The following is a 27,463-nucleotide window of genomic DNA, read 5'->3' on the forward strand; positions in this document are numbered from 1 at the left end:
TAGCCACATGTTAATTCACCTGTCAGATGATTTCTGCATTTTACCTTAAAAAAAAAAAAAAGGCTGGCTCCTCCTCTTATCAGCTGTATTTGACTTCTTTAGGCATTTATCCACACTCTTACTCATGCTGGTGTTGGGAGACTTAATTCAACAGGAAAATATTCACGCTTTCTGACTGGAGGAAAAGTATGAAGGGGCTTATATACTCAAACTGGAAAAAGCTATGTGCCAAAATCTAATATCTGCTATCAATTCACAGTCCAATCCACACTTTATAGGATTTGTGAATGATATTTGCACCTGCCCTTTTATCTACCGTCAGTTTTTGAGGCTTCCATGGTCATCCCAGGTATAATTGTACAACAATGCCACTAATGCAGTTAGTTAGACCCGTGCTTTAAAAGCTATGACAAGTCAAACACATAATTTATCTCAGTTTGTTTGAAATCTCATTACACGTTTTAATACTTTGTGTAAGAAGTGTCCCCGCTGTATTCCCTGCACTTTGCTTTTATGCTGCTGTGTATTTAGGTTTACCTACATCCATTTGCGAACAGTGACCCCAACCGGCCAGTTGGGATATTGCCTCCTTCAAGGTGTACCTTATATTCTATTTATTTACTTGACACTTACAAGTTTACATCTGCTGTGTACAAGCCAGTCAGACTCTTTACTTTCAGAGAAAGTACAGACATCTTGTTGGCATGATTCACTCCCATATACCTAGATAATTTAGCAGCACACAATATTACAGAGTCGGAGACCATGCTGCTCTTTCCAATTGAGTAAACCTGGTGTATAAATAACGGAAATATATATATATTTAAATTCAAGATCCTTTAAAAACATTTTTTTTTTAAATGGCATACTTAGTTTTGTCTTATATAGTAATTAAAAATCTAATTATATGACAAATAAAAATAAACAAAACAGTCACACAAAATTTGTAGTCAACTGTGAAATCGTCCATCGCTTCCATGTACACATGTTGATTGGTTGAATTAAAAGCGGCAGCGGTTGTAGAAGGATGTTAGTGATTGGCTCGCCAACCAATCAATCATCAAAAAGCCGGTACTGGAGGGCGGGGCTCAAGCAGTTTCGCCGCTGTGCTTTTCTTCAAGATGGCGGGGATGCGTATGAGACCGTGTGGCGGCGCGTCGAGAATAAAATAGTTTTAGAAAGGTAGTTAGGCGCCCAAGAGGAGACACCTGCGTCGTAATTATCTGTGAGTACTTCCGTAATCCAGTAACTAATTGTTTCGTGGCCAGTTGGCCTTTACTTCGGACGCGGATGGTGGCATGTTAGCACATTAGCATTGATACTAGCGTTGTCTGGGGCCCTGTGTGCAGCTGAACAGATGCGCTAAATGGGGGTCGTTCCCCATTTTATTTTACCATGCTTTTGTTGTTTTTTTTTAAGACTTGGATAAACGTTAATCATGCCCACAAACCAAAGGACCCGTTAATTCCTCGCAGTCACATTATAGTAGCTAATTACGCGTTAAATATCGTGTCATCAGCTCGATTGGTCGTCAAGTTGTATTATCTGACATTATTCTCACCGGTCCCTTTTTTTTTCTAGCTCCCAGAAGATCGCAGTGGAGGATGATCAGTGCCTAGATCCCATATTAAGCTGAATGCATTGTGATTTCCAATAATTGAGACAGTGATTCTGAAAGCTGTCTACATTAATGAAAAGAACAATGTAGTCAGCTTAGCATATTCACCTCTGGTACGTGGTCTATACAGGGATGTGCTTCTGCATGTATTCTGGGTTTAGATAAGAAGAGAGTCTCTCGACAAGTCAGATTTAAATCAATTATCAAGTCTATATAAGTTCGTAATTTAGAGGAAATGGAGATAGATGATGTTCTACCCCCTCTCCCCTTGGAGCCACCTGATGATTTTGGCCAAGACGAGGGCAGAGCACCTCCACCACCTCCCCTGCAAACGTCCAGTGACGCAGAGGTAATGGACGTTAGCTCTGGTGGTGATGGATACACATACACCCCAGGGGACGGGGAAGCCGACACACAGCAGACCCTCAGCAAGGGCTCAATAACTTTCTGTAGCGACCTCGCAGATGAGGCCAATCCCAACCCACCGTGCCCCAGAACAGCCCGCCACGCTCCCCCGGTCACAAAGTTTCTGCCCGACCTCAAACTGCTCAGAGATGTTAAGATACGCGTAAGCTTCACTGAAAGCAGCAATAGCAAAGACAGGAAGGTTTCGTATTCGCGCGAAGGGCAGGAGGCAGGGAGTGATGACGGCTTAGACGGCGTCAATGGTGAGTTGCATGACCCAACTAGTGAGCGAGAGGCAGCTGAAGGTGGTTCTGGTGCAGGAAACGCTGCAGGCAGAAGGTCAGATGAGAATGAGGCAGACCAGGAAAACAAGGTAGAGTTCGCTGTCCTGGATGAGTTGGATGACTTCTACGAGAACTTCCTGGATCATGATGATGGCGAGCATGGCGGCTTTAAGTCTGAGGTCATAGTTCAGCAGGAGCAAGCAGATGACGAGACTGCGGGTTACTCCTATGAGGTACGTCTGCTTTTATGTCTTCAGTATCCATTCTCTGTATCAGATGCGCATCCAAGTCCTTCTTTATTGTCAAACGGACATAATGTAGGCTTAATGCAGCCCACACAGTACCGCCCATACAAAAGTGGGAATTATTGGCACTTTGTCATAGCACAGCTTCCCCTGACACCTCAAATTTTGCTTTAGATTGAAGAGAAAATGATTTGAGCTCTCATGACACTCACATTGTAGGTTTCTCCTATGTTATAATCTTACTGATAACTCAAAATGTAGTACTTAAGTTTACTGCATCATCTGCTATCACTAATACCTGAAACAAACCCATTTTGGTTTGGACATTTTTATTAACAAAGTGCAGTTGTTGGTGGAAAAGCAGCCTAACTGAAGCCCAGATTAAGGCAGGTGGTGGCCGTGGACTTCCAAATAGTTTCAAATGTTGCGTACAAAACAATGTTTTGTGGACGTCCTTGATGCCAATAGTAGAGCGACTGACAGTTGCAACATTTGCATTAAAAACGGGGTGAGTTGTGCATTTGTTTTGATGCTATTTGCTATGCTAAAAATGGTGTAAACAAGCAAGCAATGAATTGAAGGAGAAAAACAATGTAGAAGTGCGTAGTAATGAGTAAATAAAACTTTGACTGATTCATTGAGCCACAAAAAGCAAATCAAAAGACTAGAAAACTTACTGATTTGACATTGCATCACTGGAGACCTTTTCTGGCTCAATCACCAAGCCTGGTTAAGTCACAATCAAATATTTACCTTTAGGCAACATACATTTAAATGAATGTGTTGATTTTCTTTATTTGTTTTTTATTACTCAAAATGAGAAGTGCGAAAGCTGCAAGAGGTCAGTGCCATTTTTGATTTCTCCTATTAAATGTTGAATTTCCTTTTGACCCCACGTGTCATCAGTTGTAATAATAATGGAGGGGGTCAAGTCTGCACAAAATGTGTCTTGAATTTGTCATTCAATTTTATGCCCCAAAGTGGAACTACTTTTTCATTTTTAAGGCTTTTTATGCTTCCACCAATCATTCAGTTTATGGATTCTCATCAGTTCCAAGTTTCTTCTCAGGCAAAGCATTCAAAACCCCCTTAAAGTGGTCACCCATCGTTGTCTGTCGGCGTTAACCACTGACTCTTCCAGGAGGAGTTCGACAACGATGTTGACGCCCTGCTGGAGGAGGGCATGCCAGTCCCGAAGAAGATGCGCACGGCAGAGGACAAATTTGGTGGGGAGAGTGATCATCACTCAGATGGTGAAGGAGGTGTTCAGCCCATGATGACCAAAATTAAGACTGTCCTGAAGAGTGAGTGGTTGATCTGTCTGTTTCAGGGTTTGGTGCTGTCACTGAATGGACAGTTGAGTGTGGTTTCAGCACTACGGGCCACAATGCCATATGATAGTTTAACTGATGCTCTATGTGTTCCATATTTGTTTCATCTGTTCAGTGTATTTTTCCAATGAACTGACACAAATTATGAGATATTACTGTGTGTGTGTGTGTTATACAATTTTATGGGTAACTTGTGTAGATTGCAATTCAGGAGAAATTGGTTGGCAGAAGCGGAAAGATCAGTACAACCAACTAGCCCTCGGTTCTGTTTTCAGTCCTCTAAAATAGTATGACAATTGAAAAGCACATGCAGACGGCCATCTTTCACATGTAAAACAGTACATGCAAGGACCCACTGAACAAAGACTGGTTTAAAATAAGATAATCCTTTATTAGTCCCGCAGTGGGGAAATTTACATTACCATAAATTCAAAATGTGTAAGCAGTAATCATTTGAGTCTTAAAAGTGTCCCCACTTCTTCACTGTGGTGAGATCAAAACTCTCCAGATCATTAATCAAATCATCGTTTAAGGTTTGTTACTTAAACTCTAAGATGCAGAAGTAGGTGTGAAGTCTGTACCCTCTAAACTGGGTCACCAGTGTTGTTTCCCATTGTAACACTTAGATGCAACACCCACGTGTTTCTAACAGCACCTAAGCCACTGTAGCTTCATTGTGAGCTGTTACCGATGCATACCAATGTTTGGTGATCTAGATAAACAGTGTAATTATAAAAGTCCAAAATTATGTGAACATGCAAAGATTTTAGTAAAATAACCGCCCACTGCTCCTACAGCACCTAAGCCCTCCAGAAACCCAGCTCTAATGTTTACATCAAACAGTTAGGTGAAAAAAAAACTTGATACCGAGTAGCTTTACCTCCTTATTTGGTCCTAATATCACCTGCCCGGAGTTTCATTGCCAAACTAAACTCTAAATTCAAACTGTTAGCCTCTCTCTTGACTAAGCACACATCCAGGAGCATCACGTAAGATTCACCACATACAGTACTGTATTTATGTGTACATTTTCTTTCCTATGTGGCAGGTCGGGGGCGTCCACCCACTGAGCCTCTGCCCGACGGATGGATCATGACATTCCACAACTCAGGCATTCCAGTCTACCTGCACAGAGAGACCAGAGTGGTGACCTGGTCCAGACCCTACTTCCTCGGTACTGGCAGTATTAGGGTAAGATGGAGCACAATTTTCACGTCTACATATCTTATCATGCACATATGGAACAGTAAGTAAAACTTTGTGCAGCTCTTTTGATCACGTTATTAGTTTGCCGTCCGTCTGTGTCGGATCTGTAAACAGTGTAGTTCGTCACAGATGTTGTCTGGTTTAGGTGGACGACAGTCGTTGGTGCTGCTCAGTGTTCAGCAACTGTTTATTACTTATTTATACAGAAGTCATCCACTTTAAAAAAAAAAAAAAACACTTTTAAATGATTTTTTTTTTTGATGAAGATAATGTGGAATTACATCGGACATGTGTGTCCTGAATCAGGTGATTTAAAGGGGTTAACTCTTGTGTGGGAAAGACAACCCTGCCAAATCGATCAAAAGGCTTCTTGTAAAAACAAAGGTTTGATTTGCCAGCACATTTATAATAATACAAATTTTAAAAAATGTAGTGGCAAAAGTTAGAAACATTTTACAACTGAACAAAAAAAAAACATCAACTGGAAAAACTTGACATTGAAAGTCAGGATGAAGTCAGCTGTGTGTTGACATGTTTTGTTACAATTCTTGGTTGTCTTCTTCCACACAGAAACATGACCCACCGACCAGCAGCATCCCTTGCCTACACTACAAGAAAATGAAGGATCAGGAGGAAAAGGAGCTGAACGGGGAGGTGACGCCTATCGCAGTGCAGTCTCCCGTCAAGCCCGTTGAGGAGGCCAACGGTGACGAGAAAGCGAGCACGTCGGACGCTGCAGCTGAGGATCAGGACGCCGTCCCCACGCCCAGCCTCACTGACGGTGTCCCGGACGGAGAGACTGCCGTTGTCAACAGCCTGCCGACTAAAGAGCCTCAGCACTGGGAGTTCGCTCAAGGAGCCTTAGGACAGGTCAAGGCCAAAGTGGAGGTGTGCAAGGATGAGTCCATAGGTACGGGTTTTTTATTTTTGAAAGGTTATTGTTGTGCTTTTATTTTTTTTTATTTTTTTTTGCTGCCATAAAACACATTCCCTTACTTTATGAAACTTCCTTGCAGAACTTGAAGATTTCCGCGTGTACCTGGAGAAATGCTTTGACTTTGAACAAGTCACTGTCAAGAAGTTCCGCACCTGGGCCGAGCGAAGGCAGTTCAACAGAGACATGAAGAGGAAGCAGGCAGAGTCGGAGAGACCCATCCTGCCTGCCAACCAGAAACTCATCACGCTGTCAGTCCAAGATGCTCCCACCAAGAAAGGTACCGGTTGCAGAGACTCGGACTGTGCGAGTTTCATACAATTCATATGTCTGCACTATCATAGCTAAACTTGTTCTTTTAAAAGTGTTGGTTTGTCGATGTTATTAAATATTTCTATTTCAACAGAATTTGTGATCAATCCTAACGGAAAGTCTGAAGTTTGCATCTTGCATGAATATATGCAACGTGTCCTCAAAGTTCGACCTGTTTACAACTTTTTTGAATGTGGTAAGTTTCAAAACATTTCAAGTCATGTGTTATTCTTTTCACTTTTGCCATATCATGAATAAAGTGTTATTTAGGGTAAAAACCTGTGGGTTTGCATGATGTCTCTGCTACATACTGTGATGTTTAAATCTAGTGTTCACTATGCCGTTATCCCTCTATCCCTAGTTGCTGTTACACCTGATGAATTAAAGGTTCTGGTTGATTGAACGTGAATTTCTGTTTCCCACAGAGAACCCAAGTGAACCCTTTGGCGCGTCGGTCATTATAGACGGAGTAACGTACGGCACAGGAACTGCAAGCAGTAAAAAACTTGCCAAGAATAAAGCTGGTAATTTGTTTTATTTATAGTACTTAGCATTGTGATAGTTTGGTGTATGTGACAGCTGAATATACACTGTATGAGCCCAGAGTGCTTCTGTCAGTGGATTAAAAATAAACAAAGGAATTTTGAAATCCTCATAATTTGGGTGTATTTTGGTCTGAATATCACGGTCTTAAATCTTAAAGCAATCAAATCAACTTGATGGCTTTTTTTTTTTTATCTTTGCAGCATCTCCCTGCAGTAGATTACAGATCACACCATGCAGTATGGTAAATGTTTGCAATGGTACATTCACCTGCTGTAATAGTTTTGTCCTCTTGCAGCTCGAGCCACACTGGAAATCCTCATCCCTGACTTTGTGAAGCAGACCTCGGAGGAGAAACCTGTAGAGGGCGACGAACTGGAGGTACTGAAGTGCAGTAGAGTGAGATAAAGTTTAAGTATGAATCCCAAATACTGAAGGCACGAGTCAATGTAAAAAAACATGTTTGAGTGTTCTCACTGTTGTGTTAAATAATGTCCTCTGTCCCACAGTATTTTAATCATATCAGTATAGAAGACTCAAGAGTGTATGAGCTGACCAACAAAGCAGGACTACTTTCGCCATATCAGATTCTTCATGAGTGCCTTAAAAGGTGAGAGACGAGTTGATGTGATTCATCATTTGTGTAGATTTGTTTGTATTGTTGTAGTTTACTGTCAAGGTTTTTTTTTTTTTTTTTAAATTATCAATATGTCCATCTGTACGACAACAAGTGTGACAACTGTGTGCATATTAAATTACAGTGAAGTGACACGATGGAGCCCGTCCTCAATTCCAAGCTGCTCTTGCTGCCACTTAAGTCAGCCGTTCTCTCATAGTTGCCCAGGACGACCGGGAAGTGTGTCAGCTTTCAGATGTTTGTGTGAAACCAACTGTTTGTTCTTCGTCGCAGAAACCACGGAATGGGGGACACCAGCATTAAGTTTGAGGTGATCCCGGGGAAAAACCAGAAGAGTGAATATGTGATGACATGTGGGAAACATACTGTGCGTGGCTGGTGTAAGTAGACAATGTAAACACTTACATGCTTGCATATTACAGTATTTTGAGTAAAATGCATATTTCGGGTATTTTTTTTTTTTTTAATGTTTATGAAGAGGGGTATTTTATTTTTATTTTTTTACAAACTAAGATACATGTGGCTTACAGTGACAGGTTTTGGCCGTTTGTCATCTTTGTCTCCAGGCAAGAACAAGAGGGTTGGCAAACAGCTAGCATCGCAGAAGATTTTGCAGATGCTTCACCCCCACGTCAAGAACTGGGGCTCTCTGCTGCGCATGTACGGCAGAGAGAGCAATAAGATGGTCAAGAAGGTAAATGTCCTCAGCAGCACCTGCTGGAAAGCTTCTGCGCTCGTGGAAAGCTTTGGTTTTCTTAAGAAAATTGAAGTGAAGGGAAAAAAATATCTTAAGAGCTTAATTCTAGTTTTGATAATTGTAGAAATTTGCTTTCCAGCTCACAAAATGCTTTTTCCCCCAACACTTGGTCTGGTGTTTTCAGCCTCTTTTATTGTAGTCACAGCTTCCACAAAAGGCATTTTAAGTGCGTTTTCAATCCTCATAGTCCGAACCAAGGTTAAAAAAACTTTGTATACATTTGATTTCACGTGGCTCACTTTTAATTCTCTTCCTATTCTTTTTCCAATGTTTGACAATAGCTTTTCTCAACTTCCTGTAAAATGGTCTTAACCATCAAAAAAGTTTTTTCACACTGCAAACGAACCAGACCACCAAAGCTTGGTTCTTTGGACCGGGCCGTAGTTTGAGACACCTTTCACACCTGCTATTTTTGGTTTGGACCCAACTGAAAAGTTGGAAGGTCCAGAACAAACAAGTCAGATGTGAAAATACCGTTTAGATGTAACACTGGTATGTTTACATCAGTGTCACTCACCAAAATCCATTATTTGTATTCTTGAGATCTAAAAGTTTTCAGTGGCTTTCCTTCTCCCGAAGACTTTTGCAAATCTGATTTATTTATTTTTGAAAGTATTTTAGATCCAGTATTGTACGAGTACTGAACAAACTGATCTTTTTCAGGAGAGCTCAGACAAGAGTGTGATCGAGCTCCAGCAGTATGCCAAAAAGAACAAGCCAAACCTTCACATCTTGAACAAACTGCAAGAAGAAATGAAGAAACTGGCCACACAGAGGGTAATAATCGCTTCTTTTATTTTATAGAGTGCAGAAAAGTTAGTGAGATTTAATGGACTTTTACTTCTAACGAGAGCTTAACATTTATCCAGTTTATACTTTCTGTCATTTGTAATTGCTTTCAAACATGAATAAGATTAAAGTAACAGCTTCCTGACTTTCTACAGCAGACTTTTTGAATTATAAAAGTAGGAAACCAACCGGTGTTGCTAATTATGTTAATGATGAGCCTGCCCTACTTTTGACTCAACCCATGCCGGAAATGTGTTAAAATGCTGACTCACCGTATGAGGTCCAATCAAAAAGTTCAGAGACCGTTCCTGTTGCAGTTCATTTTTCACACCACTGTATTTCCGAATAGAGTTTTTCCTTTCTTAACACGCTGCACACGTTGTGGTTATTTCATTGTATTTCTACACCAGGAGGAAACAAGGAAGAAACCCAAGATGACCATAATGGAGTCTGCTCAGCCGGGGAGCGAACCGCTCTGCACTGTCGACGTTTAAAGTCTCCGAATCACTGACGAACCACAGCACTGAAACCCAGTCACTGTCAGACACCACCATCCATCACTTAATTATGCATCATACGAGATCATACGGCAATAGAGTAACAACTCGGACCAGGTCGTTAGAACTGCTTTTGCCTCCTTCACCTACGTTTTCTTGGTTCAGCTGGTAGATGTAAAAAGGTAGGACTGAATGCACGAACAGACCGTAGAGCAAACATCGTCTACCTCTCGCTATGGCACTAGGAAAATAAACTCCCCCCCCCCCACCCTCCACCCCCACGGTGCAGAGAAGTGAACATAAGAACCACATCAGAATACAAAAAAAAAAAAAAATGCATGCCTCTTTAAACCGCAAACACCACTGCATACATTGGTTTTGTTTTGAAGTTTGTTTTTTGTTTTGTTGTTTTTTTTTGTTTTTTTTAGCAGTTGCAATCTTAACAGTACCAGCACCCGTTACATTTTGTTTGTGCTTACAGTATTTGAAAGGGACTACTACTTACTTGTATTTATACCATATTCTTTTAATTGGGAAACAAAGTTCCTTGTTTATTGGGTACTTTTTAAGTGGTAGGTGTTATGGATATTTTGGGTAACGAATACAATTATTATGCCGTTTTGTTCATCCTTCAGAATGGACAGTTGCTGTCTTGGTTTGCACGATAAGAACATGCGTTGTGAAGTGATCACTATTCAGAACTATTGTTATGCACACGTGTCCTGTCAAGATTCTTTTTTTTTCTCTCTCTCGACTGACTTGTTGGTACAAGAAAAACTGCTTTTGGGGTGACTTTTTTTTTTTTTTTTTTTTTTTTTTTTGGTATCGAGTAAGTCTCGTTGCCTTTTTCATTTGCTTTGGTAAAACAAGAAACGGACGTCCTGCTCTCCATGCCGATACTGCAGTAAACCCGAGCACAGGGCCATAGAGCACTGTAATACGTAGGTGAATGCTTTTTTTCTTTTATGCTATTAGATCTCACTTGTTTTGTTTTTTTATTAGTATACTAATGCCATACACACCAACCACCTAGAAATGCTTGTTTATTTTTATTTTTGGTGCCCTTTAAAAAAAAAAAAAAAAAAAATCATGTTGCCTTAGTTCCTCCATTTCATGAAGGGCTCAGAGTATATACACAGTGCATTGGACCTAAAGCACCCTTCAGCAGGAAGTGGAAAGACCAAGCCCCATTTACTTGATAAAGCATTTATTGTTCAGGCAAATAGTATTTTTAACGAAGACATCATAACGTAGGGGAGCTACGCCTACAGCATGTGCAGATTTTTAAGACTCGTCTCAACGGATTGTGTATTTTGTGTACCATCAACGTGACACCGTCTGACCACAAGTAGAATATATTTCTCAAAAAAAAAACATTTTGTTGGATATGAACAAAAAAATAAAATGCGCTCGAGTCGTTTAGTCCAACACAAGCTGATGAAAACTGTATACCAAAGCTTACATACAGTCTTATGCATTTTATAGAATACTTTAATGTTGCTGCGAACTGTACAGTAGAGCCAGTAACAAGGGAAAAATACATAGACGCATCACTTGCTGGAACAAAATAGAAACTGCTGTGCATTCTCTATTAAGTATTTGGCCTGTGCTTTTTTTCTACAGAACACACACACACACACACACACACGAGGACACGTCACAGTTCAACCGAAGCTCGAGATAGTGCAGATCGCTTTAAGAATGTGCCCCCCTCCTCCTCCTCCTCCTCTGTATGTGTGTGTTTGTCTTGCCAAGTGTGTGTCCGTGTGAGAAGAGGAAAAAAAACAACAATAATAACCGCTTTTACGTGTTGCTGTTGAGTTGTACCAATGAATCGTTTGAAGATGTTGCTGCCTAGAAAATGAAGTATGTATCGCAACCTGATGGAGCTCACCATGACTTCAGTGATATTTGTTATGCAAAATAAAATGTCTTGACTAATGACTAGAAGGGCTTTGTTTTATTTAGCAGTAGATCAAACATGGATAGAAGCAGACACGTTAAACCGAGCTGGCATTTTAATATGTAATGCTATTTGACCACTTTTGCAATATTATTCTTCATAACAGTTGGAATTTTTAAATGAAAAGCTACTCGGATTAGAAGTGAAAAAAAGGTTCTGCAAAGTTAGATCAAATACATTTTGAAATATGATGATGAAACAACTGTTTCTATCAACTGATCTTTTAAAGCCTTGTAACAACTACCTTAAATGACAGGAAAGAACAACATAGATTTTTTTTTTTTTTCCCATGGCTCCTTGGAGGACTGCGTGTTATGGAAAGGTGAGAACCCGTCTCTTACTGCTGGGAGTCATAGTCCACTCTCTCCAGCAGCAGAATTATCTCCATGTGCATGGTCTGGGGGAACAGGTCCACGGCCATGGCTCGCACCGGGCGGAACGGGGCTCCGTGCACTCTGTTGGATGGAGCTCTGCACAGACTGGAGACAGAAAAAAAACTTTTCACCATACTAAATCAAATTTTTTTTTATTTTTTTTTTATTTTAAATAGCCAGTATTTTTCCGTTTTGTAACGTCGGCTAAAAACATCCAAATAAAACATTTATTACTCACTCGATGAAGTTGGTCATGGCTGCTTTGGCGTTACAGGCCACGTAAACCAGCCTCTTCAGATGCTGTGCTCTCCTGATGGCGAGTATCACCTTGGAGTCTGTTCAATCAAAAGACAGGTCTCTCAGTGTCACCGATCTCAAAAGGATTTTACGCTCTGGTCGTTGCGTACTCACGTAGGCCGGCCCTCGGCGGATCCACTATGGCGGTGACGTTGGGCGACACGAGAGCATTGAGGACGTTGGGGAACACGTCCTCAGCTTTTCCACAGTGAAACTCGACGTTACTCAGACCTTGTGCATGCAAAGACAAAAAATTTTAAGGAACCGATAGGGGGGAGAAAAAAAAAACATGCAGCACATTTTTTGGTAGTTAAGTGTTAAGAGGTCCTGTTTTTTTTCCTTCTGAATGACATTAGATTATTAATAGTGAAGCATCAGTGTGTTAGCAGCATGTTACTGTTGTAGCTGCAGGTGGAGCTAATTTAAACTACTTTATGTACAGAGACGGCAGATAAATCTGAGTGGTCATCAAATCTGTTACGTTTTTGGACGTTTTCTCTGATCTTAAGATTTTTATTGGGATGTTAAATCATTTGAATATGTATTAAAAACGAAAATGTGAGAAATTTTAGAGGGTTAACAACGTATAGGCATCTGAAAGGGGACCCCCAACTACACCCTGATTTCCACTTTAACCGTGAACATGGTGTTGTATTTTAAAAGCTTGTCAAATCTTCATCTGATAAGTAACTAAAACTTCAAATAAATGTAGCGGAAGTATAACATTGCATCAAATGGAAATACTAAATTAAAGTACCTCAAAATTATACTTAAACACAGGACTCGAGTAAATGCACTTTACTGTGTCATTTCCTATTTTAGTATTCCACATAAAAGAATACAACTTCAGACTCTGAATCGTCAGCAGCCGTGTGATACGATCTGAAGCCCCACCGTTGAGCTGTGCGTTGACTTTGGCGTCCTCCACTGCTTCGTGGCACAGCTCGATCCCGATCACCTTCTTTACCCTCTGGAGACAGAATTAAAAAAATATATACATGTACAGTTACAATCAAAAAACCTGCCAGAACTTCTCATATTTAAGAGAATGCAGGTGAGCAACATGTTATAGTTTTATTTCACTTTGCCATTAACTGCTAGACGCTAACTGCCGAGACCAAAACTGCAGGAAAAAACATCTGTCGGAAGCTGCTGATATGTTCGCGACAGCAAACTTATAAAAGATGATAACATGTCAGAGCTCTTCTGCCCTCAAGTGGCCAAAAGAGACAAATAATCCAACTTTAAAACGTGCATAACATACTGTTTGTCATATTAGCATTACGTTGTCGATGGAGGACGGAAAAACCCTTCACATGTGCAAACTTCTATCTAATAGTGACTCCTCAGATCGTCCAGAACAAAGCGTTTACTCTCTTGGGCAGATTCTACGTGAATAAAGACTGCTCTGATCATCACAACATATTTACAGGTGGTTGATACAAACAACAAACGTCACCTGAGCCAGAGAGATGCCGATGGTTCCGGTCCCGCAGCACACGTCCAGCACGGTGCTGTCCTGGTCCAGCTGGGCCCATTCCCCCACAGCAGAGTACAGCACCTCGGCAGCTCCTGTATTCACCTGGCAGGAAACACACGTCACACCGTTCGCACTTTTGCCGCCTTAGGGAGGCAAGACGCCAACGTCTACGCCGGAAGATGGACGGGATGTGTTGTGCAGCGTTTGCATTTTGCGTCATGCCTTTAAAATGTGGTTCCTTGTCTCCTCCTGTCGCATGAATTGTTTTTTTTAATAAAGCCAAATTCCCATTAAAACTGTTCTTATTTGCATATTTTTTGCTTCCGACGGGACGAGTATGAAGTAGTGACTGAGACGAGGCCCGTTAAGGCTGCATGTTAACCAGCAGTCACTTCCAGGCTGCTGCTGCTGCTGTGTGTGTGTGTGGAAATCCTTTCGGGTAAATCGAGCTCTTCCTCTTCCTCACCTGGAAGAAGGAATGAGGAGATATCCGGAATTTTAGACCCAGCAGTTCCTCGTGGATGCAGCTCTCTCCGGCCACCAGCTCGCAGGGCAAGTCCTCTATGTTGGGAGACGTCCTTCACAACCAACAAAAAGGAAACGAGTTTGGCTGAACGGTCGAGATTATTCTGACGACCTTCGGTCGTTCAAATGCTGAGCGACTGCGACGCGTGGAGCGTCGTGTTTAATTTCACCTTTGACCCTCTCTAACAAAGTACAGAGAGATGATGCCGCTGTCTTTCCCCTCTCCTTCGGTGAAGTACTCCTTCATAGAGCTCTTTAAAGCGCCGAGTTCCTCCTCTTCAAGTTTCTAAGAGTGATTGAACAAAACAAAACAAAAAAAACAGATGTGAAAAGGGAGAAATCTAATATAGGACGCTGTTGTGGCAGATATCGTTTGACCCGACGACGTTTCGTCACCTGTGGGTTGAAGAACACCATCGCCATGGCTTGTTTGGTCCTCGTAGTGCGTACGGTCAGCTGCTTCCAGTGTCCTTCGTACGTCTCAGGACTGTACACGGAGTACGGCGTCGTCCTGTTGGCGAAATAAAACCGAGATCAACTGAAATAGAGGCGCGGAAAAGAAAAGTGTTCATTTTTCACATCTTTATGACCCCCCCCCCCCCCCTGAGGAAATGCTGTACGAGACAGTAGCCGTTCTCCCCACACGTCGTGGATTGTCGTGACCTCGTCGTGATACCTGATGAACTTCTGAAACTCGCCGACCACCCTCTTGGCCTCGGCCGAGACGTGGCACGTGTCCGCCGGCCCCACCACAGCGCAGGAGCCGCCTTTGTATTTCCCCAGGCGGAACCCGATGGTCTTATCCTCGCCGTCCGCCCCCTTCGAGATCAGGAACTCGCACTTGTTCCTGTACTCCGTCTGCCGTGATCCACAAAACGGGGTCGAAAGCATTTAAACGGGATAAAACAACCGCGATGTCGCGAAGCATTCGATCACGACATTGTTTAATTGTGCGTGCTCCGTTTTCTATTCGATTTAGTTGATCTCGGCAGTAATCGTAACGACCAAAGCGCAACCGCGGGGACAGCTGTGCCGTCCTGACGCAGAATCAAAGCTGCAGTCAGAGAAAGAGCTGAGAGCCGGAGACACTTAAAGTGTTGAGAGTTAATGCAAAAAATAGTCCTCAAAAAAAAAAATGTAATTCTTACCGTGAACTCTCAGGAACTCTGAATTTTGTTGTTGTTTGTTTTTTTTTTCTTGTTTTTCTAGCTGCACAAACAATTCCCTTTTGTGGACAAATGAAGTAATCAAACGAATGATTCATTGAAATATACCTGCGCAGGAGACGGTCGAATTGCCTCCAGAGGACAACACATGTTGTTGTATTTCCCCTTCTGCGCAAACAGCCACGGCAGCATGGCTTTGTTGGTGCTGCCGATCTCTCTGTAAAGAAACACTGCGGTCAAAACCGATGGATGTTTTTGAGTGTGCGCACAAAATAACGTCTGACGGCAGCTTCCATACGTTTTGTTGTTGTTGTTGTTTTTTTTTAAGTATGATATCGTCTTTCATGAAGAGATACTAATTAAAAGCCGGTATCCCCGCCGTAACGATGCATGCACCAGACCTGCGACGACACCACCTACTTGGCCAGCCTCTGCAGAACCGCCACCACCTCCTGCTCCTTCCTCTTCAGCTGCTCCTCGTAAGGCACGTTCCACAGGGGAGTCACCACGTTGGCTATCTGGACGCCGAGCGGCTCCTCCTCCTCCTCCTCCTCCTCCCCATCGCCCTCCAACCGCTTGGACGGCGGCTGCCCTCCGGCGCCCTCTCCTTCCTCCTGCTGCTGCTTCCTCTTCCTCAGGATGGGATCCACTTTGGGCTTGGCCAGCCTGACGCTCAGCACCTGGCCCTTCCACTGCACGCCGTGCACCACCTTCATGGCCTTGTCGCGCTCCTCCTCGTTCTTGAAGGTGACGAACGCGAACGTCTGCCTGCCGAGCAGCTTGATTTTGTGCGGGTTGAGGCTGTGTTTGGCCAGGAACTTCTTCAGGTCGTTGAAGCCGACGAACTTGGGCAGATTCCTGATCTCCACTTTGTAGATCTCGGAGGTGAAGAGGTCCTCTTTGATGTAGCGGTACATGCCGGGGTCGGAGGCCGCCTCGCTCTCCCCTTCGGCCTGGACGTCAGACTTGACCGCATCGCTTTTGGAGTCTTGGGGGAGGTCGTCGGGCTTCTCCTCCTTGGAGGGTGGATCAATGGCCGCTGGGCTGCCACTAACATCTGCCATCACTCTGCTGCAGGGTCAAATCAAACAGCCCAGTTAGCAGACTGATACAGAGAGAAAACATCTGGATTAAAAAAAAAAAAAAAGACTTAAACAGCATTTTTATCAGACATTAGTTTTTGTTGTTTGACTTTTTTTAAACAACGTTTTTACATTTAAACAATGTAATAGGAGGACAAGCATGAGTCCATTGGTTTAGCAGACAAATCAGCTGTTACATAACAAATCACGGATAATGGGAAAAAAAAAGAAAGAAAAGAAACATTAACCGAAACGTTTACATAATAAAATAACATAATGAATTGCTTTTAAGGACTCGGGTGTTGGGTTTAATGCCTGGTGAAACCAGGCGAAACGCTGCAGTGAGATTTACAGAAGTTGCGTCATTTGTTGTTAAAATGAAACGTGTTCGTATTTTATTTTTATTTTTTTTTGGTCATCTGACACGTTACAGTTTTCTTTCGCGCTAAACAACAGCAGCAGTCACCGATATTATGACTGTAAATGACGATTAAATCCGATTTTATTTTATTTATTTATTTATTTAATTTATTTTTTACCTGGTTTCTTGGATTTACTTTCAGCTCCACTTCACTAACAGGACGTCTCCATGTTGATTTAACCACGTGCGGGACGAACTTTGAACTTTCTTAAAGTGGTAGCGTCGTTTCAGGGCTCGAGCGTCGTCAACACTTTATTTTTGTTTTTATTTTTGAGAAAAAAAGAAAAAAAAATCCCTGTGTGTGATGTTTCATGCAGGACTTTTAGTTGAAATAAAGTTTTGTTTTTTTTACATTGTTGTAACGATACTTTTATATTAGTAAAGTATGTGAACACTTCTCCCAGCACTGTGCAATGTAGCCTGAATTATGCAGGAAATGAAAGTGGGATAAGAGGTCCAGTGGTGGAAGAAGTCATTTAAATCCTTTACTAAAGTGCTACAGCAATCACAAATAATCCATTACCAGTAAAAGTCCTGCATGATAAAAAACAACAACAACCCTACTCGTGTATATGTGGAAAAAGTATTAGCACCAAAATAGTTAAATTATTGAAGTCCCGGTTGGGTCTATATGACATCATTAAATTATTGATACTGAAGCATCAGTGTAAGCAGCAATTTACTGTTGTAGCTGTTCCAGATGGAGCTAGTTTAAACTACTTCATATTTTAGTTTTATATTCAGAGACAGCAGATAAATCTGAAGGGTCGTTGGATGGTTACTAAGAGAGGAAATAAGACATCTGTAATGGATCTGTATACTTTCTTTTTTTTTTTTTTTTTTAGTGACATTGGCTCATTTATTGAAATGAAACCATGTGAAAAATTTAGAGGGGAAAAAAAAAAACACCACTATTTCGTGGAGCTGATACAATTTTGTATATAATATATATAGATATATACTGTACTGTATATATATATATATGTGTTGACTGGGTTCTTGGTTTGTTTGTATATAATATATATAGATATATAATGTACTGTATAAACTGTGCATTTTATATTTATATTTTTTTACTGCTATTTAATTGCTTTTCTATTATTATATTATATTCTAGTATTTTATTCTATTATTTCTATTATTATCTTATTGCTTCTGTATGCTGCTGTAGCGAAAAAAAATTCCCCTCGGGGATTAATAAAGTAAATACCTACCTACCTACCTTAACTCTTTGACATCTGTAATGTGACCCTGACTGCTTTTTTTTTTTTTTTTTTTTTTGAAGCCCAAAATCTTCCATCTTAAAAGTAAAGCTGTTAAATAATATTTCCCTCTAAAATGGAGCAGAAATATAAAAGTAGCTATAAAAAATAAAATAAAAAAAAAAAAAAATACTAATAAATATACTCAAATAAAATAAAAATTCTATTGAAGTAAATACTTTAAAAAAAAAAAAAAAATTATTTATAATTTACTGATATAGTCGGGAGTCCCCGAGAGGCGGTGCGCGCGCTGACAGGATGTGGGCGACGTCGTACGTAAGCGAATTCGGCGCGCGAAAAGCTGCAGCAGGAAGTGAGAGCGAAACGGAGGGCGAGACGGCGGCCAGTTTGGGATTTGAATCAAACTACTTCCAAACATCTACAAACATCTACATTAATATGGCAGACCCGAAGGTGAGGTCGCGCTTCCCGGGTCATCCGACGCGCTTTGTTTGATTTGAAATCTGAATTTCGTGACAAACGTTGCGTTTTTTACGCGCTATAATTCGTCAAAGTTTTTTTTTTTTTGAGGGGAAAAAAAAAAAAAGGGGGAAAACAGCGAGTCAGAAAACAAACCCACCCCGACTTTACGATCTCGCGTTTTCGCGACCGGTTAATTGATTTGTTTTCGTTAGCTGTAAGACGGAAAGCGTGTTTTTATTTATTTTTCTGGCGGTGCGAGATTCATTTTATTTTTTTAAATAAAAGGTTTAAGCTCGCCTCTTTTTGCCTTTTGTCTACCCAGCACAACAGTTGGGCTAATGTTAGCTGCGCGGAGCCAGTGGACTCTCCGCACCGTATCGGCAGAAAACAAACGTTTTACTGAACGTAGTGCCGATTTAAACCCCCCCGAAACAACATCAAATTTAAAAAAAACAAATCAGCTGTGGGGGTTTTTGTTTTTTAGGTCACGACAACCGGTGTTCAAATCCCAGCGATTAGCTCCCCGACTAGCCTGCTGCTGGTGAAAGGCCTCCAGAAACCAGCTTCACAATGAGTTGTCTCTCGGAAATAAAAGTTCAACAACTATTTACAGACTGTGCTGAAGTCAGCATATAATATATATATATATATATATTGTTTTAATATACCCGTCTTAATTATTTGAGGCAGTAACTATAATTAAGAAATTACGCCGTTACTGGGTTATAATTACTTTGAGATTACAGCTGACCGGTAAACCCTGTAATTTTAATAATGGTAATTATACTGAATTATTATCACGTTTGCCCATTTAAAGAAAGAAAGAGAGTCTCGTTTCCGGTCAGTTTATTCTCATAACTTTGGGCTCTTTTCACACTTTTGTCACTCACACAGGTCAGATTACATCTTTGTCCTCATGTGATTTAAAAAATAAATAAATAAAATAGTGATGTATTAGTAAATACTTCACCTTGTACACATGAACTGTGCTCATATATACTCAGATGGCAGCGGTGACGTTACAAAAGGCTCTGCCGGTTCTCCCCTCCCTACAAAAGCTATCTATACCAATGAGCTCTTAAATCCCTCTATTGAAGCATTCATGGCCCGTTGGTCAGATTGTCCCAGTGGATTTAAAGAATCGACCCGACCCGACACCGCAACGCTCGGTTGCTTTAACTTAACAAATCGGTGGAATCTTATTGTTGTTGTTGTTGTTGTTGTTTTTTCTGCCGGTTTACTTAATCGTCGCTTTTTTTCCTTTTCAGGAGCAGGAAGAACACGAAACCACCGCAGACAGCGCAGAGGACTCCAATCACGATCCCCACTTTGAGCCCATCGTGTCTCTTCCTGAGCAGGACGTGAAAACATTAGAAGAGGATGAGGAGGAGCTGTTTAAAATGTGAGTTGCTTCAAACGGACCTCCCTTGTTTTTTTTTTTTTTTTTTGCGATTTTAAGAACTCGGTGCGTTGTCTTCACTGGCAGCGGGAACCTATTCATTTTAATAATGTCGTCTTGTGTTCCCCAGGAGGGCTAAACTTTATCGTTTCGCTTCTGAGAACGACCCACCAGAGTGGAAGGAGAGAGGAACGGGTGACGTGAAGCTTCTGAAACACAAAGAGAAAGGCACGATCCGCCTCCTGATGAGGAGAGACCGAACCTTGAAGATCTGTGCCAATCATCATAGTGAGTCAAGTTCACGAATATTGATTTGATCGCTTTTTTTTAATATTACGACAATAAATATCATTTGAAAAAGAGAAAACAAATTAGCAACCGGCTGGAATAAAACAAATACAATTTCTAAACTGCAATGTGCAAAGTGTCTCAACAAAACGCATCTAAACCGCAGGCGGCTTCTCTTTATTACAAAACCTTGTATTTTTTTCCCACGTGTGCACATCAGGTAAGTGCTGAGCCACCGTGTCGTCCTCCCCCCCCCCCGTGATGTTTACACGTTTCAGTGTACCCGCAAAGAAAACTCAGAAATCTGTGGTGTCGGTGGTGAGCGCTGAACTGTAGGTGGGGGGGTTGAGTGTTGCAGCTTCTCATCTCTGCTCTCACCAGCGTTAAGAAGTCTTTATTTTTTATTTTTTTAGAGATCCAACCTCCTCACGTTTTGGCAACATTCACTGTTTTGGGATTCAAATAATTCAGCTATGCGAGTTGTCGTGACCAATTGTGTTGTTGTTTTTGTTTTGTGGGGGGGCGTACTGCATCCCTCCTGCATTATAAAATTAAAGTTAAAATGTTATTAACATTTTATTTGTGTCGTTGGTGTATTTCAGCTCCTGCATTTTATTGATTTCCTTTTATGCGGTTTATGTTGGTTTGTTTAGTTTTCAGGCAGATACAAATATCATGTACAGCAAATATCTATATAAACTTTTACTAGACGAGCATGCCGCCTCGACCCTCAAGACTTGTGGCAAGTTTGTTTTTTCTCTCTTCACACAATGTTCTCAGCCTTTTTTTTTTTTTTTTTTTTACCCCTTAACAGTTCATGTCTCCGGTTTTTACATCCCAAACCGTGGCGGTTTTACTCCCGATACGTGCTTCATCCTAAATATTTGTATTCAAGTACAGTTGGGTGGAGGGACTGATGACAGGATTAATATTTCTCATAATGTAGTAAATATAGAGGGACCCGTGGTTCTTGGAAGAAAACCAGGAATGCCATCAAATGAATCAAAATGTTTGGATTAGACTTCTTTTTTTTCTTTTTTTATTCAGTCCAGTGAATATGCTAACATACATCACCCTCATGTTAACCTCGTCGTCTTCTGGTGAATTACAGTTATGCCCATGATGGAGCTGAAGCCCAACGCCGGCAGCGACCGAGCGTGGGTGTGGAACACACTAGCCGATTATGCCGACGAATGCCCCAAACCTGAACTGCTGGCAATACGTTTTTTAAACGCAGAAAGTAAGTATATTTACATCTGATGCATTGTTATACCTTAAAGGTGGTCAAACCTGTTGAAATGTGATTTTATATAATATATGTTTTGCTCACAGATGCTCAGAAGTTCAAGGGGAAGTTTGACGAGTGCAAGGAGGAGGTCCGAAAAAATCTAGAGGGAACAGGTACATGAAGCCTTCACTTTAAGGCCTTTTCTTCCTAAAATGTGCTGTTTAAAATGTGCACTGATTCAGCAGTAGTTGCAATTCGATTTTACACAATAATTTGACAATATTTATTATTTCTTAGACCCCCCTCCAACAATGTTCTAATCAGGTTTGACTGATGTGTTTGAACTGGTTTTAAATCTAATTCAAACTCCGGGTGACATTACATGTAATTACAGTTTTAAAGAGTATGCAGACACACTCTGTTCTTTGCTGCACACTACAGCCTCGGACTTTTTCTGTCTGCTACATGAACATGCAGAATGTACCGATTTACTGGCTTTCTGAAAGGCTGGTGCGAGTATGTTCTGCTACATTACAATTCAGTTTTCACAGGTCGATACTGCTTCTTAATTTGACCGCATGAAAAGATGAAGTATTCTTACAACAGAGATGTTGGGGGGGGGGGGGGACTATTTTCTCTAAATGCAGGCCAAAGTCAAACAGCGGAGTTCAAACTTTCGTAGTTTTTCTTAGCTGACGGCACAATTCACTGTTTTGCCACAGGCAACACTGATGGCGCAAACAAGGTGGCAGAGAAGCTGGAGGAGCTGTCGGTAAAAGACAAGGCGTCAGAGGAAAAGGAGGAAGAGGACAAAAAGGAGACTGAGAAAAAAGAAGATGGGAGAAAGGCGGTCAAAGCTGAGGAGAAGAATTGAAAACCAAGAACTTGCTCTGCTGATCTTCAATTTATCAGTTTTTTCCTCTTTTTCTACGATAGACTCTTAAATGAACTGAATTTGGACACTTGCATATTATTAGTTTTTTTTTTTATTATTATTATTATCTGTTTTGCCTCAAGATCACAAGTCCTTGATGCCACTTGGGGGGAAAAAAAAAAATAAATATATACAAGATTTATGAAAAACAAGACTTCCCTCCCCTTTCCCTCTTTGCACCACGGAATGCTACGCTTTCCATCCTTGTCATCTACAGTTCAATATTCCTTCTGACAAACTGTGAAAAGAGGCTTGTGATAGTGATGATTCCCACATTGGGGTACTTTTTTTTTTTTTGGTTTTATTTTTGTTATTCTGAAGCAGAGTTTGTAGGGAGAGAGGATAATGTAGCCTGCTTGTTAGCAGCACACGGTCAGGGACCACCAGGCATTATTATGGAGGTGCATTAGAAGTCTAAAATCCAATGATGCATCTCAGCCTGTCCACTGTCCATGCTTCCACTGTTAAGAGAAACAGGTGAGGTGAAGACTTCTCAGTGGATGCCTTGTAGAAATAGAAAAATCTTGGTTCTGTATTTTTTTATCAGTTCTGTTTTGAACTGACTCGAAGAGGAATCCACTCCAGACAGTTGAGGGGCTTTCAGCTGACCGCTGCCTGATAGACCAGATGCACTTCGCTAATAATAATTTTTTTTTTTTTTTTCCTTTTCCTTTTAAAATATCTGAAAACCTTAAAAGTCCAAAGTAAACGGTTCATCAGTTTGGTGCAGCTATGCTCAGACTTAAGTTCCTCACCGGGAAATCAAGTTTGTTTTCTGTAGGTCATAACATTCCCAGATATAAAGCATGTAGAGTATATGTAACAGAGTGTGCCCTATCTGATCTGTGTGCTCACCACCCTCTCCTTTTCTTTCCACTAATTGAGTTCTTAACCTTGCCTCTTAAGTGCATCTAAGTGCCAGTGCATCTGTAAATACATGTTTACGGATGGAATGTTGCTGTTCATTTGCACTCAAATGATTTGAAATGTTTCATCCGACTTCAAATAAAAGCTGTCAAAGACCACATTTGCATTCATGAGGAAATCCCTCGTTTCTTGTTAAGAGGTACTTGTTTGACTTGCAATGCCAGCTGTGGCCTAAAAAAAAAAAAAAAAATGAATTTATGAGGTGCAGTAGAACGGTACCGAGACTATTCGGGTCGTGCGTCACGGTGACTGGCACAAAGCAGAGGGAAGCAATAACCTTCATGACTCAGCGTTACCTGCTACGTTGTTTGGTCTACTTCGGCCCCTTTGTTACCTGGGGTTTTGTGAACATTTATGTGAGCGCATTTGCGATTTCACACTTGAGCAAAGTGCACACACACTCTTATATTACATTTTGGGGGGGGGGGAACAAATAGATGATAAATAAATAAATCCGATGTTTGAGGGCGGCGGGGAGCAACGATCGCGTTGTTGTGGGTATGGAACCGGCTGTGTTGTCACGTAGGAGAAAACAATTGCCTTTGCGGCACAGTGAAGGTCGTTTCTACCCGACGGTTTTCCCCTGAGAACAACCGTGTTGACGGTCTCACCCCGGGGGAAGAATTCATGGCGCAAAACCCCATGGAAGGAAAAGAAAACCCGCCCGGTCGTGGTCCTGAACTGACACGTTAGGTGATGTTGTGCCGTCTGATGAAACAGAAAAACCTCTTGGAGCACTTCACGCGGTTCGCAGCTTCGTCGCCGTCTTCTTTGAGGGCATCTGTCGCAGACTGCATTCGCAAATGTCGCCGTAACAGCGGTCGTAGGCACGCCTGCAACTCGGGTGCTGATGTTGATCAAGCGATGGAACTTGGAATATCTACTCGCGAAATTTGAAGCAGCCCTCTCCTCCGTGCACACCACTGTGCTTGCGCTGCGTTTGTTCACAACCGGAAAAGTCGCTGACGTTTTTGAAGGCACCGCGTGCTGCTGTTTGAACACGTGTTCGTCATCGCCTTCACAAGAATCATTCGGATTCACTCAAAGAGTTTGGAAACTTTATTTACTCTGCTCAGGTTCATTTGGGAAATATTTCCTCTTCACAAAAATAGGAACGCATGTACAGTTATAGTATATTCTATATATATATATATATAATTTTTTTTTAATACATATTGAACTTTCTATATGAGTTTCAGAAAACAAAATCAGCTGGCGGCTGACAGAACAGAGTCATTGCTGACTGTCAGGAATGGCCCCTGACCTGCAGTGATGTCCATCCCAGAAAAACAACCCGGGACTAATGGCAGTCATCTTAAAGAGGAATGACATCGATAGCATTTTTGATATGTGGTCAAACGGGGGTCACGATAGACGGCGGGATGGGAAGGGGGGTGGGGGGGGAGGAGGGTGTTTCCAGGTAACTCAGCAGCTAACGGTCAATTCAGGTATTTCAGTGTGTTCCAGTTTGCCGCTCCACTGATGCTCCCAGCCATTGGATTTGCCAAAACGCTAGACCTGAATACCAGATCCTTACAACAGAAACTATTCTCAGTGTTACATGACTCAAATAGACTTCTGTGACTTCGTTGTACGGTCTTCGTGGTAAGGCAGCTGGGTGAGACCTTAAAAGGGAGGCCATGCTCGACAGAAGCAACATGCTCAACCACAGCTACCGGCTTTAACGCTGTGACCCTCAGGGAAAAACAAACTACGAGCTTATCGGAAAAACGGGAAGGAAAATTTTTTTTAAAAAAATGGATACTTTAAAAAGAGATGTCATTTGATATTAAAGCAAGATCACGTATCACTTTATTTATTTTTTTTTATACATCGGCCTTACTACCACAACTTCTTGTTAAAAAGCGAACCCAGACTGAAATCCTCACAAACGTCACTTGCTGCTCAACACAAAACACTAATGTTGTTTCATTGTCCCTCGGTGGACAATAGCGTTTCATAGTCCATTGTGAATGAAACATAGCTTTTCTTCTCAAAAGGCAACAATGGTTTGTTTGTAATGCAAATGTAGCTCGACTTGATGCAACCAAATTCACCATGGAACATTTTACATCCATCTAACTTCTGGCTTATTTTCTCCACTTCAGACATTATCAGTTATTTTTACAGTTAAAAGTAATAAATGTTTGAATTATTTTTTTTTTTTTTTTTTTTTTAATTAAGAACAAAAAAAAGTGGCGGGTAATACAGGAGCTGTACCAGACGGCTGCTGCAAATTGATTTGGCTTGCTCCATGATGTCACTGTGACACGGTAGTGATGTCACCCGACTGCTGTCTGAGAAGCTAAGGATGGGGAGAGGAGGGGGGGGTGTTGGCGGTTGTAGCCATTTTTGGCACTAACATCTCACGGCAGCTTCTAGACAAAGTCCCCGATCCTTGGCTTATGTGCATGTTGGCAGTTCAACGAGAACCGTGGGACTGTTCGCAAGTCAAGGATTGTGACTTTAATATTTAATTTCCCCACCATTACATATCTATTCATTACATTTCATCATACAATTTTTTTTCTTTACACGGCAAGGTAGGGCAAGCTATATTTACTTATGGATTTACCCATTAGTCATCATCTCATTTATTTACTGAATTTATAATTTATGAACAACAACAAAAAAACAAAAAACTCCACTCAAAATAAAATATCAATTCCAGGCTTAAGTATCTGTATAAAAAAGATGTATCAAACATAGCTTTTGAAAGGTTTGGGTATATAAAAAGAAACAAACCGATTTAAAAAAAAAAAATTATGAAATGGGCGGTCAGTTATCTTCACTTCACTACGTGATACTTGTTTCTTAACACCCTTCAATTCATATCATAACAGCACGAACTTAACATTTTTTCTTCTTTTTTTTTTTTTTTTTGGACAAAACTTTTAACAGAAAAGTTGTTTTGGTTGCGAAAGGCCGGACTCGTTCTGGACTCGAAACGTCGGGATGAGGTATTCTGGTCTGTCAGAACAAATGTGTCCGTCCAGCACTTGTCTCGTGTCGCGGGTCACGTTGAACTCACCAAACAGAAGCCTACGGTTACCTACAGCACTTTAGTGAAGGGAATAAAGGAGGCCGAGCCGTTTTCAAGCCCTAACAACAACAACAACAACAACAACAACAACAAAAAAACTGCACTCGACTGAGACGAAGAAGGAGACATTCATAATGTATGAATTCATGTCAGCTATCATCTCTGCTGGTTGCACTAAATTCCTGAGAAATGAGTTTGTTTTCCTTTAATTGAACTGCAGCTTTTCTCAGTGAATTTGCGGTGCAAGCAGGAGACGCGATAAGACGACATTCCCCGGTTTTCTCATCTCACTCGCGTTGCGTTTTTCTGCGCTTTGCACGTCACTCCTCGGAGCTGTAAACCTCCACCACATCTGCCGGAGACGACACGAACAGTACGAGTTAATGCGGAGCACCTTGACTTCTTGAGGTCGACTGACTCGGAGGAGAGTCTACGGTGAGGATGTCTGATCCGTCTGTTAAGTGTTTTTGTTCAGCCAAAGTTTGCGTGTGTCGTTTGGAACAACTTCATGACGACGGTCAATGACTTCGACGACTTCGCCGGACGGTCCACTCTCACGACCGAGACGATGAGCCACAAAAACCATAAAAAAAACACTCACAGTACAGCCGGTGGCGTGACCAACTGAAGACCTACCCCTCCGGTACGAACACACACGGGCATTTGGCAAGACACACACACACACACACACACACACACACACACACACACACACACACACACACACACACACAAGAGCAGACAGATCCTCTGATTGGACAGTGAATCCAGAACAGGAAGTACTGTGTAGGGAATCTCTTTGTTGCAGGTTGCCGCTGTCGGGTTCCCCGCTCACACCGATATCTCATACGTGGTGCCTCCCACGCCCGTCACCTTTTGACGTTACTGTGGCGACTGGGACTGAGGTTGGCACCGTGGGCACTCGGGTGGCAGTCCATCTGCCCGTTAACTTTCATGGCCTCTCTGAGCGGAAAGAGAAGAACAGAGAAAAGGATTCAACACAAGGAGCCAGAGAGAGTCATCGTAAACCAAACAGTAAGAGCTGTGGAAACGTGCAGGCTGCCTGGAACGACGTCGTTTTTAATGACCAAAA

The 27,463-nt window shown here is 41.6% G+C and overlaps 3 protein-coding genes and 1 non-coding gene across 4 annotated transcripts; 3 read left to right on the forward strand and 1 right to left on the reverse strand.

Moving 5' to 3' along the window:
* The first annotated feature begins 1,115 nt into the window (after positions 1 to 1,115).
* dgcr8 (DGCR8 microprocessor complex subunit) lies at positions 1,116 to 11,502 on the forward strand. Its single transcript, XM_069701671.1, has 14 exons — positions 1,116 to 1,225; positions 1,582 to 2,540; positions 3,694 to 3,856; positions 4,932 to 5,074; positions 5,660 to 5,999; positions 6,106 to 6,303; positions 6,430 to 6,531; positions 6,761 to 6,859; positions 7,177 to 7,259; positions 7,388 to 7,488; positions 7,789 to 7,895; positions 8,082 to 8,209; positions 8,936 to 9,049; positions 9,472 to 11,502. Exons 2-14 carry the CDS (start codon positions 1,854 to 1,856, stop codon positions 9,553 to 9,555), a joined length of 2,349 nt encoding a protein of 782 aa, XP_069557772.1. The 5' UTR covers positions 1,116 to 1,225; positions 1,582 to 1,853; the 3' UTR covers positions 9,556 to 11,502.
* trmt2a (tRNA methyltransferase 2 homolog A) lies at positions 10,749 to 17,058 on the reverse strand. Its single transcript, XM_069701672.1, has 12 exons — positions 16,985 to 17,058; positions 15,784 to 16,434; positions 15,472 to 15,580; positions 14,874 to 15,055; positions 14,594 to 14,708; positions 14,368 to 14,483; positions 14,139 to 14,250; positions 13,652 to 13,774; positions 13,087 to 13,162; positions 12,307 to 12,423; positions 12,134 to 12,230; positions 10,749 to 12,000 (listed from the first exon to the last, which is right to left on the reverse strand). Exons 2-12 carry the CDS (start codon positions 16,425 to 16,427, stop codon positions 11,859 to 11,861), a joined length of 1,833 nt encoding a protein of 610 aa, XP_069557773.1. The 5' UTR covers positions 16,428 to 16,434; positions 16,985 to 17,058; the 3' UTR covers positions 10,749 to 11,858.
* A 1,367-nt stretch (positions 17,059 to 18,425) lies between these two features.
* Positions 18,426 to 23,425, forward strand: ranbp1 (RAN binding protein 1). The gene is made up of 6 exons (XM_069701673.1): positions 18,426 to 18,542; positions 19,820 to 19,953; positions 20,081 to 20,238; positions 21,350 to 21,478; positions 21,571 to 21,639; positions 22,189 to 23,425. The coding sequence occupies exons 1-6, from the start codon at positions 18,528 to 18,530 to the stop codon at positions 22,338 to 22,340; spliced, it is 657 nt and encodes a 218-aa protein (XP_069557774.1). The 5' UTR covers positions 18,426 to 18,527; the 3' UTR covers positions 22,341 to 23,425.
* LOC138622702 (small nucleolar RNA SNORA77) lies at positions 21,874 to 22,002 on the forward strand. The gene has a single exon (XR_011311027.1). It is a non-coding gene; the product is annotated as a small nucleolar RNA SNORA77 (small nucleolar RNA).
* Positions 23,426 to 27,463: the final 4,038 nt, after the last annotated feature.

This window comes from Brachyistius frenatus, unplaced genomic scaffold, assembly GCF_029030835.1.
Source record: "Brachyistius frenatus isolate BFR_SWC_R1_liver_20210118 unplaced genomic scaffold, ASM2903083v1 Contig_37, whole genome shotgun sequence".
NCBI classification, from domain to species: Eukaryota; Metazoa; Chordata; class Actinopteri; family Embiotocidae; genus Brachyistius; species Brachyistius frenatus.